The sequence below is a fragment of the Athene cunicularia genome (assembly GCF_003259725.1).
Source record: "Athene cunicularia isolate RWA chromosome 4 unlocalized genomic scaffold, athCun1 chr4_part2, whole genome shotgun sequence".
Lineage (NCBI taxonomy): Eukaryota > Metazoa > Chordata > Aves > Strigiformes > Strigidae > Athene > Athene cunicularia.
This window is the reverse complement of record NW_020799099.1, coordinates 17,176,676-17,194,862: the sequence shown is the minus strand read 5'-3', so window position 1 is coordinate 17,194,862 and position 18,187 is coordinate 17,176,676. Positions and strand designations below refer to the sequence as shown.

Here is an 18,187-nt window from a genome sequence, read left to right as displayed (position 1 = left end):
CCTTCATTTTCTTCTATTTTCCTCTCTCACATCAACGAAAGTGTTGTGCAATCAGATTGTGTTTTAATTAAAATATACACTGCCTACCCTACCACTTATTTTCTATTCATAATCAACAGGACAATATTAAGGTTCTCTACAGATTAGGAAGGCTTGAAAACACTGTTCTGGCTCTTCTGCTCTTTATATGGTTTAGGGACCATTTATCTTCTGCCAATGCTTTTCTTCTCCCTCCAAGTAGTACAACAGCAAAATTACCTGAGAAGTTCCCCACCAAAACAGGCCGTTTAAAACTCTTGCTTTAAATAGAACATGTTGTTTAACAGTTAATTTTTGAAATTGTTTAAAAGAAAATATATTTTTTCCCATGAGGAACTGTATAATTTGGGATAAGCTTCATTAACTCTGTACAATATAGACAACTCTGAACAGCTGAAGCATTTTTAAATATCAGAAAATCAGGTGAAAGAAAAACAGCAATGATTTCCGAGATTAATAATACTTTTATTAATAACATTTAAGAATGACAGTTTCAGTCAGTTCAATGTATTCAGTGTCCACATAAATCTGGTTTTTGTTTTTTATACTCCAAAATACCCAACTTTTAAAATTTCAAGTTTCAGTGCTTTGAGCTAAAGAAGAGGAGCATATAATAGTGAATTCCTCCAACATATTCAATCCATAGATTTGCAATGTCAGAAGAAATACTAGGATTAAAGTGTGACATCCTGTATAACCTAGGTTTTGGGCTTCCCCGATTTAACTACTGTTTCATCCAGTAACCAGAGGATTTTCTTTAAGAAAAACACCAACCCTGCTGTTTCACAGAACACAACCAACAAAATTACCACGCAGCCATACTATTTTTTGAGTTTCTTTTGAGCAGCCTTCTTCTTGACCATTTGTAACCTCTTCATAGCATTGAGCTGAGATTCCTGAGAAGTCGGGCCTTTTAGGGAGGTCGACTGATTACCAGTATCTGCCGTGGCTTTGCTTGCGCTGCCCCCACTGTTACCCACAGTCCCACTGTTGCCATTCCCACTGCTCACCTGGCTGCTGGTGCTTGGTGCAGTACTGCTGGGACTAGGAAGACCTACTTTGCTGACATTGTCACTGCTTACCGAACGGCTAAGGGTGGTTTTCCCCAGTGTCAGAGGTGGAGGAGGTTTCAACTGAGCAGGGTTTGTGTTGTTGTTGGCAGAAGCTATTTTTGACCCTAGTCCTGTTTTGGAGGTTGCCAACCCTGACAAACCCACAGGTTTCTGGTTATTTGAAGAAGCTGTAGGCTTCCCACTGGCACTCTGTGCTGTTGATCCCAGTTTGGCAGTTGATGGATTGGCAGAGGAGGTTTTGGCTGCAAAAGCAGCCCATCCTGTAAGGCCACTGGTTGCTGAAGAGGAAACACTTGTACTGGCCGAGTTCCCCGAAATTGCTGCCGAGGTCTAAAATAAATAAAGCATTCTTATTTGTGTAACAAATAGCATCTATTTGTGTAACACATCACAGCAGGAATAGATCGAGCCTCTGTTTCAGTTCTTTTCCCAGGAACACCCAGCAGACAGTATTTCAACACTGGTCAATACAAAGTATTAATAAGAAAAGGAAAGGATGCCAGCTGCAGGCAACTTTTAATTTCCTAGCCATGTAAAACCAGTACTGCCTTTTCCAGCTGGCAGGCTATCATATGGCATTGTGATCCCTCCTAAACTCTAAAAGATGGCTTAACTGAAGTAACTACAAAAAGCCCAAATTCGTGAAGTATAGAAGAGCAAGTCACCAACTTTTATTGTTTACTGTCATTACCCAGTGTCACGTTTTAACAAGATGACAGGTGCTCAGACAAAAAATTACACACTGAGCAATTAAATATTGCATTTGTTACAGTCTTTTGGTCAAATTAGCAGTGTCTAAACTTCTTCTTTTCGTTCCCTTCCCTCCTCTTGGTTCTTAACAGCCTGTACCATATTTTTTTTTTTTAAAAAGTCACTGGACTTCTTTCCTATAGCCTTTCCATTCAGGTACTGCAAAATACAAACCTCCTGTAAACAAAGTCTTCCTTGCCTGCAAAGTGCTATACCCATTAACTGCAGTTCCCACACCTTAATCCCCAGTTTTCAGTCGGGGATAATACACACATTGAATTATTAAACCAGAGTTATACCAAATGGCAGAGTCAAAATGGAAATTAAAACCCTCTATTCAAGTAATACCCCTTCTATAATATATCCAGACAGTTTCTAAACAGTAAAGATGATGGATGAAATCAGGCCTCACTCCTACAACCTGTTCAGGGACATAAATAACTCTGCTGAGGTGAAAAAAGTTATTCACAAGTATAAGTGCCTGAGCAATAGCCATCATATTATTCATGATGGTTTGCATCCAGGCAGAGCAATGGCAAACATAACTTTGAGCACATGAATAATTGCTTTGATTCTGAGTTAAAGATGTGTTTTCCTAGGTAAGGGTCATGCTTTGTTGGACTACTGTGTTATTTATTACACTGCTCTGGTTTACTACATTTGACTAACTTTTGACAATATTTATTAAATAACTTGAAGAAACAGAAACATGAGGCAACATATATAAGAAGCAGCAGCCTCCTAAATTAGATCTCACAGAGTCAGCTCTAGTTTCTATTGCAGAATCATAAAACCACCTAGGCCAGAAAAGACCTTCAAGACCACTGAGTCCAACCGTTAACCCAATACTGTCAAGTCCACTATTACCATGAGAAGAAGCCTTCTAACTATTAAAATATGCATATGTTACTTGACCACAGAGCACATAGAATGGTAGAATAGTTTGGGTTGGAAGGAACCTTTAAGATGATCTAGTTCCAACGCCCCCTGCCATGGGCAGGGACACCTTCCACTAGCCCAGGTTGCTCAAAGCCCCGTCCAACCTGGCCTTGAATACTGCCAGGGAGGGGGCAGCCACAGCCTCTCTGGGAAACCTGTTCCAGTGCCTCACCACCCTCACAGTGAAGAATTTCCTCCTTACTAAATCTACTCTCTTCCAGTTTAGAACTGTTACCATCCTACCCCTATACACCCTGAGGTGGAGTCCCTCCCCATCTTTCCTGTAGCCCCCTTGAAGTACTATAAGGCCGCTATAAGGTCTCCCTGGAGCCTTCTCTTCTCCAGGCTGAACAACCTCAACTCTCTCAGCCTGTCCTCGCAGGGGAGGTGCTCCAGCCCCCTGATCATCTTTGTGGCCTCCTCTGGACCTCCTCAAGCAGGTCCATATCCTTCTGATGTTGGGGACCCCAGAGCTGGACACAGCACTGCAGGTGGAGTCTCACGGGAGCAGAGTAGAGGGGTAGAATCCCCCCCCTTACCTGCTGGCCACACTTCTCTTGATGCAGCCCAGGATGTAATTGGCTTTCTAGGCTGCTAGTGCACATTGATTTATGAGGCTTTTTTACTTGCATAAAATATTATGAAAAAAAAAAATCCCTGGAATAAATTCTGTACTCTCCCTTGTAACATAAAAACAGTCAAGAGTTGAATTCTTCAGGGACTTACGGTTGAATTGAGGTTTTCCCCCCCACAGTCTTTTAGTGTTAATACAAATCAACTATGCTATGGTACTACTCAGTACACATAGCAGCATAGCAGACTATTTTCATTCATGGTTCTTGTGAGAAAAGATTGTCATTTTTTCAGTTAGACCAATCTATGCAGTGAAATGTAAACTCTCACTCTGGAAAACGTAAACTACATTACCTTGACTTCTGTTCTCTTGAATGCTAGAAATGTTGGTGGGGTCTCAGGTTTTAACTTAATTTCTGGCTTCTTTACCAATGGATCCTTCACAGCTGGTGCAACTGAAACCACTGCAGGAGCTGGTTTTTGAGGTGGCTTTTGTGTCTTCTGAGCCTGTGCAAGTGACAGGAAAAAAACACCCCAAATCAGTTATGGGACTAACATTGACTGTTTTGACTGTTAAAAAAAGCATGAGCATTATCAGACTGAAATCTGTCCTTTACAATTTCAAGCTGAACGGTGCCTCAGAAATATGGTAGTAGGGGATGTGGAGGTAGTTCTGAGTATGGTACTGGGGACAGAGTCCAGACAAAAAGCACACTGAATAGAACTTGCTATTTCAGTGTGAAAAGAATGGCACTGTTGACACTTTGGGAACAGAAAAGCACTGGGCCTTCACAGGAATAAGGTAAAGACAGGTGAACTTGAAGACAGGAACAGAATCCAGCAGTAATGGGATGCAGGCTGCAAGAGCCTGCTAAGTGGTGGCAGGTAAAATAGTGGAATTTGTGCCAAAAAAAAAAAAAAAAAAAAAAAGGGAAAGGACATACTGAAGGCAAATGCTGAATGGCTGCAATGGCTATCCTGTGCAGTAACTGACCTCAAACAAACACTCCTCTCAGTTCAAAGGCCTGATGATCATCAGAATAATCAGGCCTTGTATGATCTTGTAAGTTACCACAGAACACTTCCAGAAACAGAACACATCTCCTGCTGTATGAAAGGGTTGATTTTAAAATGTCAGAACTAAAGTCATGAGAACTAATGGTTAATATTTCATGCACCCAAAGATGCTTTCTCATTCTGATGTTTGTTTCTTATAATAAGATGAGTGGGATTCCTGCGAGATCAGGAGTAATTAGTTTGTTTAGTCAAGAAATTAACACGCAGATCAATCAAAATAAAGGGATATTATCCTGGAATGTGCTACCTTCAACTTATTATCAAGCCCGAGAACAGTGAATACTTGAGATCTGGACTGATTTTTGCAGTCTTGTCTTACAGGAAAACAAACATTCCAAAGCTAAGAAGAAAATTAAAACTGTAGGGCTATTTGGTATACATGTATAAAAACTGAGTATCACCTGGAATAAAAAAAAAGTCTTCAACTGCTGCTTACCAAGTAGGAAATAATCCTATTTCACTCTTCTTCACTCAACTTCTGCTTTTTAAAAAGCTTTGTTTAAGCAGCTAATTACAGAAATCTCTTTGAGATGCTACATTAAAAAACACAGCTGCAGCTAGGTAAGCACTACTGAGAAAAATGGTTCTCCAACATGCTTCCAAAGATTTCTGAAACCCATACAATACTCTCACATATTAGAAATAGCCTGCAGTATTCAAATAGTGCTCATGAGACAAAAAAAAAATCTGACTCTTACCATTCTCTTCATCTGCCTGGTACAGCGGGCACAATACCATACAAGTCGAGGATCATTCACTTCCTTGTCTGTCACCTGAGGTTTATGGCAATCCTGGTGGTAAAGATTATGGCACTCCTGACACTCCACTAGCTGATTCCCAGAAATAACTGTCATTTGCCTGCAAAGCAAGTAGTTAAGAACAGATTATGGGAGAAAGCACTTAAAGGATTATCCAATTGTTGCCAATTTTGCAAGATTTAAGGTAAAAACTAAGTATTTTTGCTTTCACATATATTTTCTACCTGTGGCAAATGAAATGTATTTCTCTTCTTCCTGTACGAGTTCTTCCTAACAGATATTTTACCTTTTAAAATACAAAATTTCTAATTTCCTTCAAAAAAATCTAAAACTTCTATACTGTTAAACATGTGTACATGACACTTCTGATTTTCCTGTTTGATTTTTATATTAGAAATGTAAGTCTCACCTGCTTTACTTCACTATAGATACCTCACTGTATACTAATAAGACTTCCTCATTATCATACAAGGGCCTGGTCTACATTTAGACAATTTTGCTGTAAACTGTAGAACAATACAGTTCAAGAACAAATAATTTCTCAGTGACAAGCCTGTAAGAGTGCTTTCTGCTACAGGATTTAAAAGCATCATCAAAGCTGTATGCTACTTTAAAGATGCTTTATTAGCCACTCTTTTGGTCCCTTCTACACAAACAGACACTTGGAATTTGAGATAATACCAGAATCATGGAAAGATGGAACAGAAAGGATTAACTGTGCAGTCCTGCCTTGAAGCAAACATGTAAGCTGGTGATGAGGACTTAATTTTGCATGGGCCTCTGGTGAAAGTAATCACGCTGTATAAATGACAAATTAGTGATCTACACATGACTAGGAGTGTGTCTGTGAAATTAGCCAAATACCATTTTCCTAATGATTTCTTCTTTCAGATGACAAATCAAGCTATTTAATTGCTAAGCTGCTTTTGCTCATATCCCTGAGGAGCAGGTACCCAGGTAACCATGGAAACTCTGTTTGTAGATGGGTGGGGAAAGGTAATCCCTTATTTCTTTATATAACAGGAAAATGAAGTCTGAAGGTATTGTCCATATGGATACTAGAACATTTTCTAAGAAGTATTTCTTTTTTAAATGGGTTATTTAAAACCAGAGGGAGAAGCCTTTCTGAAATTCCAGGACCATTACTTTAGATGCAGGATATTTCAAAAGCAGTTTTATTTGTTTGTTATTCCTAAATTGGGTCAGAACAAAGCAGTGATGTTTCAACACCATGTCTCAAAGGGGGAGACTCATCCTATTTTAAAATTGCAAAGAACAATCCCAGACAGATTAAAAAACCATGAACTCTTCATGCCTAGAAACAAGTTAAACCAGAGTTATTTTTAAATGGTATGATAACTGAGAAATAAAACTAATGATTTTCACCTTCAGAAATCAACCAAACAGAAAAGTATTAATAAAAATAAGGTTGATCTTTCAAAACCAGGCTTTTTAGAAGACTTTTTTTTTGGTATTTTTTGAGAGACAGAGTTCACTATCATCTGCAAAATGCATGTAGTATTTCTTATTCTTCTAACTGAGGAGCCTTGTTTTTCTGAGGTATTGCAGAGGGTGAAGTTATTTTAATACTCTCTCTCTCCTTGACTAACTCGGTATAAAGGAACAAGAAGAAACACACCTCAGGCATCAACGTTTGATACTCCTAGTCACTATGAAAATACATTTGACACTTAGCAGATCTTGAAGAAACATTTAATGTCTCTGCTTTAGTTTTTACATCTATAAAAAAGGAATAGTTAATATTCCAATGCTCTCTTTTGAATTTGTGAACCCACAGCTGGGTTCTTGTTAACTTGTCTTCTTAAGCAATATAAGTATAAACCCTGTGGCTATGAATCCCACCTACTCTGCAATTGGACATAATTTTTTCATTCACAATTGACTGAATAATTGAGTTATTAATAGATATCATTTTCTACATACTATTCATACTGGATTTATTTTACAGAATATCCAGTGCTTTTATATTTCATATGTACTGGGATGTTATTATTTCAGCTCAATACGGCCAACCCCAAAAAGAGCCCACATGTTGAAAGCTGAGTAGTAAATTGTGGAATATTGTCTTAACCAACATGTTGGTTTCAGAAAGTTTGCAGCACAAGTACTCTGAAAAACATCCTGTCCATTGTGAGCTGGAGATCAAAAACCACATGACATCAGTTCCAGCAGGTTTCATGCAAAATGAAAACAAATCCTGAGCATTGGGTGACTGTTGCCATCCCCTCTCTAATGGGTTGTTTCTTTCCCTGCTGTGCTTCTCCCTCCCTCTGGCATCAGCTTAATGAGAGCTATTTTAGTTAGCCAGGATAGACGCACTTTTTGCAAGAGCCCTATGAAACTGTAACCATGATTAGCTAGAAGCGACGCCTTCAGCAGCCAGGTTAAACATTGATTGTGGAACAGCTAATGGAACCACATACCTGGCCTATGTTTTTCAAAGCAAAGTCTTGGCCACACTAGGCACAGCAGCTCCATTTTCTTTCTTTAGTTTCTTTAGTTTGCAGGCATTTCTCATTATGCCTCTATGTGTTTTCCTTTGCCAGGGAAGATGTAGAATTAAAATCCCAGCAGCTCAAGACTGTCTAAACAAAACTTTTCCTGCCAAATAAGTTAACACCATACACTTTTTAGTAGATTTTAACATACTGCTGAGCAGGCCTTCATCCCTTTAGGAGAGAGCAAAAATGGAATTTGCAGGAAGAAATATAAAATTGAAATATGTATTTCATACTTCAGATGTTTTAACTGTTCTTCCTTTTCCAATATCTGTAGTAAGAAATTAAAGATTTGTGCCAACACATGGGAATAATGTGACTTGAAATCTCATCAGTCCACAATTGGTTAACAGTATAATTGGCTGTAAAAATAGAAATTTATCCTCCACGTACTGGAGACACCTCCTTATCTGCACAACAGGAATGACCGCAGAAATGACTGAAGAACAAAATTATAAAGCACAGTTTCCTAATTGACTTAAGCTGAGATAAAATACATACTGCTACCAAAAGGCCAGTCCCACTTTCCTCTCTGCTCTGGGTCTACATTCCTGTATCCACACATGTGCCAGCATAAGCATTCACACTCTCTAAGGTGACCGAGACCTTACCCTACTGGAAAATCCAAGTGGAGAGCTGATGGAGAAGCTGATACAGCTGATCAAACACATGTGTTGGCAATACACTCCCTGAACTGGACAGGGGAGGAGGCACAACTGGGAGAACCAAACTGTTCCTTTTGGCAGCAGTGGGGACTTACAAGGATATAAATCATCTGTGAAACCAAATCCCAATTTGAGTGATTTGATCCCAGGATGGATATTCAAAAGCATATTTTATACATCTGTTAACACGAAACATATTGTTAGCAGAATGTTACTAAGATCCAATTTTAGAGCCCTTACTGAAAAGTAAAGAGAACCTGTCTTGACTGCAAGATATATTTACACTATTAACTATGTAAACTAATATCAAATGATTATGAAAAGAGAAGCAACACATACAGATCTCATAATAATGCCACTTAAAAGTGTTTTCAGAAGAGAACTGATTTTTAAAAAATGCCTATCATTAGCCATTAATATTTTAACTTTTTTCTAATAAGTAAGAGTCAATATTTGTCATGATAGTATTTGCATCGTGATCATGTCTTGTTTTATTATTTTTCATTTGTTCTTTCCTGAAGATGAAAAGTTGGTTTTCATATTAAAGGTTCCATTTTCAAGAGACCACTCTTATTCATAAAGGATGCTTAAATGTATTATTAATTTTAGATATGTGCTTAAGTGATTTCCAGAATAAAAGCCATAGAAAACATTAACTCAATCCTACACAATGGAAAAAAAAAAAAGGTAACCACACAATTGCAATGAAGCAATGTTGACTTACCTGCAAACAACACAGGCTAATCCCATTTCCATAGCAAAGTCATCAGCACTGGTTTCCTCAAAGCTAGATAAATCAGGCATGGATAAATCCTTGCTTGTCTGAACTGTAATAGGAGAGGAACGAGCCTCTTGCTTCTCTAGTCTGGGCTTCTTTGGTGTATCAGCTCCTTCAGTGGTATCCCCTTTTATCTGTTAAACACACACAGAATGTGAAAATGCAAAAAGCTAATGGTTATTATTAAAATGACAAAAAGACTGGAACAATTAGGTTAGCAGTATAAGAGGGTGTACTTTACACAGCATACCAACAATATATTTTCCTTAGATATATATTTTCTTCAAATATTTATGAACTAGAAGCTCAAATCCACTTTTTGTACTTCACCTCAAAATCCTTGAAAAAGCTTTGGGAATCTCACATTTCAGCTTGCTATATTTTAGTAACCTCTTATTATCAGGATATCTAAAACATAGAATCACAGAATGGTTTAGGTTGGAAGGGGCCTTTAAAGGTCTAGTCTAACCCCTCTGCAAGGAGCAGAGAAAACTTTCACAGAATAATTATAACAAGACTTTTGTTGGATTGACTAAATGGCAACATGACTGGATAAGGCTATGCACCATTAGATGAGTTGACTTACACAGGTTAAGGAGAGCTTTTGTCTAAAACATCTTCAAGCTTATTAATCAAGTTATTTCATTAGAGGAGTTACTTACTTTATCAGCGGATCTTTTTTCTGTTTCTTTTTTCACCTTTTCTGATGCAGTGGGCTTGCCATTGTTGTTGCCAGAAGGCAAACTAGAAGAAGCTTTAGGCTCTTGCTTACTGGAAATAGGTTTGGTAACAGATACTTTTGGTTGCTCTGTTTCCTGAAAACAGAAACAAAAATTGAAGGCAAATCCTACACTTGAGTTACTTCCTAGTTTGCAACTAGTTAGATAACAAAATAGGCAAAAAAACATGTCATACAACATTGATCATGTACATACACACACACACACACACTTTCTTTTAAAAACCATTTCTTAAATATTTTCATATCACATCAACAAATTAATGTGTTTAAGCTGCAGTCAACTATTAAAATCTCCCCTGATCACTCATCTTCCAGAGGAAAAGGTGCTCTTTTTCCAAAGACAGATCCACTTTGGAACATTAATTAAAAAGGAAAACTTTTCTGCTTTTAAAATCACAGAGATAAAGAACACAAATTTTCAGATAGTTCTGAGGACAAAATTCAATATAACCTGAAAACATAAGTTGACATCTGATGTCACCAGACATCAATATTTCATTCCCTCATGGAGAAAAACATTGAGCTCCACCTAATCTCAGTCCATATTCACCTATCAGATTAATAAATTTACATCTCAACAGAAATCAATAGCTCTTATTAATGACACATTAGTGTCAGCAATGGATAATAACCAAGCGAATCTGTAAATGAGTGATTAATCACACCAATGTGCATGAGCAAGGTACCACCCCCAGCTTGGTAAGAAGGGAGTAATTCTCTACTGTGTACTGGGACGGGTCCTGAGCTTCAGCCCCCTCAAGCTTGCTAACTTCCTGTTGCATCCAGAGGCAGAAATGGATTTCTTCATTTGCCCAACTGTGGTAATCCTGTGCTCCTTACTCTGTGGACTTCATGGTCAACTACAAATTAATCCTGCAGCCTGAGAATGCAAGGAAAGGAATTCTTGCACCTTCTTCCATTTCTGAGCTTTGCTGTCCAGCTGAGATACATTGGAGACATACTGAAAAGAGGAGAACACAAGATTTCTTCCTCTGGCATAAGCCTCGATCTCACTTGAGGGCAGTTGACTACTACTATTAGAACTGGCTTGCCTCTTTCCACTATTATTCAGCTCACTGCTTCCTCTTTAAACCAACACTTCTTTGAGCTCTGACATGGAGGGCACCTGAGAGTTTTGAGACCTGTGTTAGAGGGAACTGCAATTTAGGTTTCAGGAGTTAACAATTTGAATAGAAAGGAGTTAGACCACACACTACAAGCACAATGTATGCTGTAGTGGTAATAGTGCCTTTTAGTTATTTGGAATTACGTACACATAGAAGTGAAATATTACTAACATATTGGCATACAGACCATCATTAGAATATACCAGGGTCACTTCTAGGCATCCTAGGGGAGAACACTACCTCATTATCCATATGGCAATATGTAGCAATATCAGGATGTCCCTGCTTGGTTATTTCCACAGACTAATCTCAGATTCAAATATTCTCTCTAGCAGGTGTCTAGTTATTTTCAGTAGATGGAAAATAATGTTTGTCCACTGGACGGCAATGGTTTCAGCCTGCAAATCATTTCTGCTTTGAACCATTTGGTGGTTTTCATTCTTATATGACTTCAGTAACAGAATTTCAAGAGAAGAAATACAGCTTTATCAGTAAACAGCTTGTTTTCATTCATATTTATCTGTGGAAAAAACAATTTGCATTTTAAAGACATTTTAGTTTTGATTGTAACTGAAGAAATATGTAATTTTGGGGTTCACCTTAGAGTGTATGATAGCTTGTGAATTAAAGTGCCAAAACTGATATAAAAGTGAGTACAAAAAGTAATATTACAAAATCATGACACTTGCAATATAGTGTTGAATATCTCTTTCACAGGTCTTGGTAAACCAACAAGGTAAAAAGATTTTTTTTTCCTCATTAACTTCAACTGATCAAACAGGTTATTTTGCATAAAAGGGGAATGATGAATGTTCCATAATTACTTTCTCTTTTTCCTCAGTTTCTGATACTCTTAACTTTTCAGCTATAAATGACGAACTAGGAATAGCAGTAGTTTTAAAAAGGCATACACAAATGATCTGTGCTCTCTAATACCAGTACCTTCTGAGACGGACGATAGCTTGAGTCAGTTCCTCTGGCCAAAGACTCATCAAGAAGCGCTTTCAGCTTTTCAGCAGAGTCCTTACTCTTTGAATGCAAGAAGCCCAGGGCTTTCAGAAAAACGGGATCAAGTTCCAAATTCACTGTAGCAGCCATTGGGGTGTCTCTGGAGGAGGGAAAAAAAAAAGAAATCCAACAACAGCTTTATTCATATGGAGCATAATTCAAACAGCATGTGGCTAACTATCTCAGAGATTTTTATTTTTTTTTTTTGGTGTGTGGAATGAAATTATATTAAATCACAGCAAAGGTGATACGTAAATTAATTATCATCATTAGAAGATGACTGATTATGAACCTCGGAACTGCAGAACTTGAATTTGGCTTTACATCAGAAGTGATGTCAAATTCATTATTTGGCATATCTGATGTTCAAAAACTGAACTCATCATACTTACACAAATGGAATAAATATTTCATATTCTTGATATTCTGTATATACAGAATATTGAAAAGTATGCAAAATAAGTATAAACTTCAAGAAAAGCAATTACCACCCTTCTCCTTAACTTTATTTGCATATACAGTGATATCTATCTCATTGCTCACTTCAGAATAACAAAGAAAAATCTCTTACTTGCAGAAAAAATAACTTGAAACTTCTGAAAAGAACAACTCATTGTAACATACAATGTAAGAGATATAAAACAGCTAGTATATGATTTTATATATATTAAAAGTCTGAAAAAATATATGGTCTATTTTTAAATTTAGCTGAAACAGTGAGAAAACTTATAATTCAGATTGTGATTTATCCAAGTCCTCTTGTGACAGCCTAGGTTTTTGTGTTGAGTAACGACTATCTAGAGCTCCAAGATGACAATGTCAATGTAGGTGGAATAAACTGAGGAAAAGGTTAGAACAAATTTTTTTTAAAAAAAAGTTTGCTTCACAGCAGTACACTCTTGCACTCTGGAGCCTTCCCTATTAATTTCTTCAACAAAAGCTCTAAGGAACTTCATTTACATCAGAAATTTTCCCAACAAGGATAGACAGCTCTCTAACTTAATCAGTAATTAACAACTAACAATTTAAGAAGGGAAGTTTCCTGCTTTTTCAAAATGAATGAGAAGTGGTATTGCTAATAATCCCTTCAAATCTCATTTAAAACACATCAGGACTTTTAAAAAAATTTTTTATACAGTAATCTAGAAGACATTCTTGAAAAGGCTTTCATCAGTTCTGCTCAAAAGCACTGTCTGGACAGCTTTTTCAGCTGGAGCTTCCAAGGTTTTGTCTGATGAATTCCTTTTGATATTCAAGGCAGTGAACTTTTACCTCTCTGGCCAAAACACCAGCAGTGGCAGCCTGCTCCCTCAACACTTGCCTAGAAGTCTCCAGGAACCTTTATCTCATGCTGAGCTTTCACGAGACACCAGAGAATCGCTTGACTGAGATCATCAAGGAGTCTGACATACAGTAGACTTCATAGGGATTTTATCAATGGACCCAGCAGAGAGTTAAGAATACTCTTCAAGAGCCTCTTCTCTCTTCCTTAATCTTTGCTACTTGTCAAATCATTTTCTGGTGGCCACAGAACTGCTAGTAAGTACTACACACCAGTTACCCTGCTTTTTCACTGATCAGAGACTGCTGTACAAGCCCCATCCAGACAATTCAGTCCGTCTCTGATGTTTACAAAAAGTGAATTCAATGTGCGTGGAAAGCCCGTACACTCTTTTTTTATGCATCTACCTCTGATAAATTTTCAGGCTACTCTCCTGAGTTTTGCGAGTAGGTTATCTCTTCTATTTCTTTGTTCTGTGAATATGCCTTCCAATTTCAGTACCATACAAACTTTAATTAGGACTCTGTTAAACCCTCTGTTGAATGAAAACAGTAGAATTAAACCAGTAATTTCAGAAATTTGGAATTGCTCCCTGTTAAAAAAAAAAATAAAAATCCCTTAAATTCTTTTCCGAGGCTTCTTCTAGGAATATATACTTGTGTACGTAAGGAACAGGTGGCCTCAACAGTCATTAGCAGCCGATTCAGGATGCCTGTAGTATTTAGAGAACAAGTGTAAGCATAATAATTCTGTTTTCATCTTTCTGAAGGTAATGCTTCCCAGAGTTATTTCTAGCTCTAGCTTTTTAAAATACATATATTGTAAAGGAACTGTTAAAATCCAAATTTCAAAAGGGTTCTCTCTATCTATTCCTTTATTTGTGTATGAAATTGCAGCAATTATTTCTCTGTTCTCAAGGGCAAGTTATAATGTCATATGCTACTGCAGTTACAACTAACATATCACATGAAATTTCTCATGAGAAGAAAAGCAATTGGGCTTATTAAACAGTTCAGCTATGCTCAGTTTAGGCACATATTTTAAATTAAAAAAAAAAAATCTATCTGTAAGTTAAAGAAGGTAAGTATATTTAACAGAAAGATGAACACATCAATAGTTGTCTCAAAACCAGCATCATCTGAAAAAAGTAAATTGATAAATATTCTCTCCTTACTGGACCACAATAACCCAAATGTTGAACAGGCTAACACTAATAACTGGCTTGGTCCAAAAGACAAATTAGCGCTTTTGGCAGTGGCTTTTTCCACATGTTTACAGATCGGAACAGCGGTTTGATACTTCTAAAACTAAGATCCAACTACATTTTCATTCATAAACTGCCCCTCTGGTGGTGAAGTTGGCATATAGCAACTTGATAGCCTTGGAGCAAGAACAGTGCAGTGTTTTAATGATGATGCCATAGGTTATTCTGCCCAAGAGCACTTTTCGACTTTCTGGTTGAAGTGGAATCTTGGTGCAGAAAATAATTCAAACATCGTTTAGGAAAAAAATAGGAAAAAAGTGTGTATGACACTGTCTTTTGTGTAGTAGTTTGACAAGGCAGCTCTGAGATTAGAGGGCTGTGTTATAACGGAACCCAGAAAAAAACTGGTTCTGCAGAAGGCAGTAGTAATTGGAGGCAACATGCAGGCAAAGCACGGAGTAGGGACAAGCACACCCTCTCGCAAGTAAGCATTGAACCGTTAGTCCAGCTCTAAAAGCACCTTTCTCAGCTTCAGTCTGTTTGACTTGTCTTCACTATTGCATAAGAACTGTTTGATGATGAACAGACAAGACCAAATATAAGGTCGCAAAACAAAACTCTCTGAAATATCTAATACTAAAAATCCTACAACAGACAATCCTGGAGTAACTTCCCAATGCACACGACTAAGTAGTTTAAATCCCTGTGGGAAAAAAGATGTTAATTATTGGGTTGTTATTCTTAAAACACCTAAGAACTTTTTGAGTCTCTTATTTCTTGAGCATACTATTGTCTTCTGCTAAATACACACAAGCTTAATTGAGCACTATACTGAATATGTGGTCTTCCAATTTAATAGACTCATTAGATTTCCAGGGTGCAAGAGCCCCTCTCTCTTCATTTATTTGCCAGCTATTATTTTGCATGCCTACACATACATTATCTTACTTGTCATCACTTTCAGTTATATGGATCTACTTACATTACATTTTCAGATATGGTTTTATTTTCATCCACCTGTTTCTGAACTCCTGTTTCTATTATTTTCTAAGACAGGCATACAGTTGAAGATATTTTTCCAAGAAAGTGCACAACTTCAATTCCTATTGCAATGTTATTATCAAACCCATTCTTTACAAACTCAGCAATACTTTTACTTTTCACTGACACTGATTATTAAAAGGACTTTCATTCACATATCTTCAGGTACCTTCAACATCTGTAGCAGTTAACTTCAAAACCCAGTAACATGAATCAATAGCACAAAATTCCAATCCACTTCACTATGTTCATCAATAATTACTTTCACTTACCACCACAATATGAATTTACTCTTTTTTTTTTTTTTTCCCCTTTGGATTCTTCTGTTTCTCAGGATCTTCTCTATTCCTGACTAATCTAGTAACTGTGACAGTGGCAGATTTTGCTTACTTACCAATAATGCCTTCTCCAGATCATTTTCAGATTTAACTCTTAAAGTATATCAAAGGAAATCTTGAAAGTAGGAAATAATGAACTTCTATTTTCAGTTTTTGTTTTAGTATCTTAATAGAACTTGATCTATGACAACATAATTTCAGTTATTTCCCATGAGAGATATTTCAAAACTCACAGACTTTATTAGTCCAGACAATAGGATTAATCAGAACCATTGTATTAATCAGTTCTTATTTATTTGATATCTTCTCCAAAGAATTTTAGAAGACTGGAGTAAAATCTGCTATGGAGTTACTAGTACCAGTATCCTTCCTTTTACATTCTATTCTACAGCATATTTTGTACCATTCTTTTAAATTAAGATTTTAATATGACAGTAATCTGTTTACCCCAAATTTATAAGATTACACTATTTCCCTATACTTGCTGTCCTCTACTGCTCACAAACAGTACATTGTTTACAAATCACAGAATCATTCCATTTGGAAGGGACCCCAAGTGGTCACCCTGTGCAACCTCCTGCTCAAAGCAAAGTCAACAATGAATTTAGGACAGTGTGCCTAGACTCTGTCCAGTTGGATCTTGAAAAACCTCCAAACATGGGAATGTGACAAACCTTCTGGGCAACCAATCCCAAAGCCCAACTGCCCTCATTTCCTTACTTCGAATTGGAAGTTCTAACTTGTGCTCTCATTTTTCTGCAGTGCACTCAAGTAGAAAGACTGGCTCCATCTTTTCAATAGTCTCCTCTTAGGTATATAAAGGCTTCCATTAGGTCACCCTGAGCCCATGGCAGATGACATCCAACACTCTCCCTTCATCTTCAGATCTAGTTACTTTGTCCCAGAGGAAAATCCAGCTGGTCAGGCATGGTTTATCCTTGGTAGATGCCAAGATGGTTATCCCCAGTCACCACCTGCACTTTCTTATGCCTACAAATGGTTTCCTCCATGACTTTCCACAGGTGGAGGGAGCAAAGATGACCAGCCTCTAGTTCTCCAGATTGTCCTTCTTGCCCTTTTTGAAGATGAACATAAGATTTGCCTTTCTCCAGTCTTTGGGGATCTCCCCCAGCCTCATGGCCTTTCAAAGACAACAGAGAGTAGCTCTGTGAAGACACCGTCAGCCCTCAGCACCCTCGAATGCAGTCTACCTGGGCCCATGGACTTGGTGGATAAACAATCCCTGCTTCAATCCTCTTCCACAACTTGCAGTTCCTCCTCTCCTTGAACCCTACCTTGTGACTAAAGTACTGGGAGACCTTATTGACGAAGACATCAACCATCTCACCCTTACCTGTGTCTGCTGTCACTAAAACACTTGTCCCACTGAGCAGCAGCACCATATTTTCCTTATGAATCCTTTCCCTGATAAGCAGCAACTCATTCTGTTGGTATTGCTTGCTAGTTTCTAAAACTAGCTTAGCTTTGACTTTCCTAACACCATTGCTACACGCCTGGGCAATATTTCTACATTCCTCCTTTGTATCTCCACTTCCACCTCCTGTATATGTCCTTTTTGCATAGGAGTTCCCTGCTTAATCAAGCCCTTTTCCTGTTACATCTGCCTTACCCTTCTACAAAATGTTTCTGTTCTTATGAATAGTTGTGTTGCTACAAAAATCAGTTTAATAAAAAAAATTTAGTCAAGTAAACGAGATAATCATACCTATGCAATTGAGATTTGCTAATCTCTGCCACCACCAAGCTTCGATATTCTGCAAAAACGGACCTGAAGATGCTGTTTAAACAGATGCCATTGCTCATTAGTTTAAGTTGAAAATTTATTACATCTCCATTATTGTTTTCACCTTTCCCTAATTCAATGACTACAGAAATTTATAAGGTTTAAAAATTCCCTAGATTATCATCTTTCTGGATGATTTCTCAGTGGAAGAAGCAACTGAATTTCTGAATTAGTTATACCAAAGCCACGACCTGATCCTTTGCAACATACTTGCTGCAAATCTCTCCCTGACATTTCCTTTAAGAATGAAGGAAAAGCCTCTCATCTACAACTCACTCTTTAAAAATAAAATGCTTAAAAGAATAAAATGCTTCTATCTTTTAATGAAAAAATTTCCTATGCTACGGTTGAAACTTATATACCCCATACTGCAGATACACCACCTCTATTTGCTCGGTCTCTTCCCAATCGCTGTCCCCACGGGCGGGCCAGTGTCGCCTTCATTCCGCAGCCGCGCCCGGGGCCAGCCC

At 37.7% G+C, this 18,187-nt stretch overlaps 1 protein-coding gene across 3 annotated transcripts; it reads right to left on the bottom strand.

The window, feature by feature from the left end:
• Nucleotides 1-467: 467 nt before the first annotated feature.
• INTS12 (integrator complex subunit 12) lies at nucleotides 468-18,187 on the bottom strand. Of its 3 annotated transcripts, XM_026848158.1 has the most exons (8): nucleotides 18,101-18,179; nucleotides 17,640-17,711; nucleotides 11,983-12,148; nucleotides 9,834-9,986; nucleotides 9,118-9,305; nucleotides 5,150-5,309; nucleotides 3,729-3,881; nucleotides 468-1,442 (listed from the first exon to the last, which is right to left on the bottom strand). In XM_026848158.1, exons 3-8 carry the CDS (start codon nucleotides 12,136-12,138, stop codon nucleotides 861-863), a joined length of 1,392 nt encoding a protein of 463 aa, XP_026703959.1. In that variant the 5' UTR covers nucleotides 12,139-12,148; nucleotides 17,640-17,711; nucleotides 18,101-18,179; the 3' UTR covers nucleotides 468-860. The 3 variants fall into 3 exon arrangements, with proteins under 3 accessions (XP_026703959.1, XP_026703960.1, XP_026703961.1); XM_026848159.1 differs by lacking the exon at nucleotides 17,640-17,711 and having other exon boundaries at nucleotides 18,101-18,187; XM_026848160.1 differs by lacking the exons at nucleotides 17,640-17,711; nucleotides 18,101-18,179 and adding an exon at nucleotides 13,738-13,755.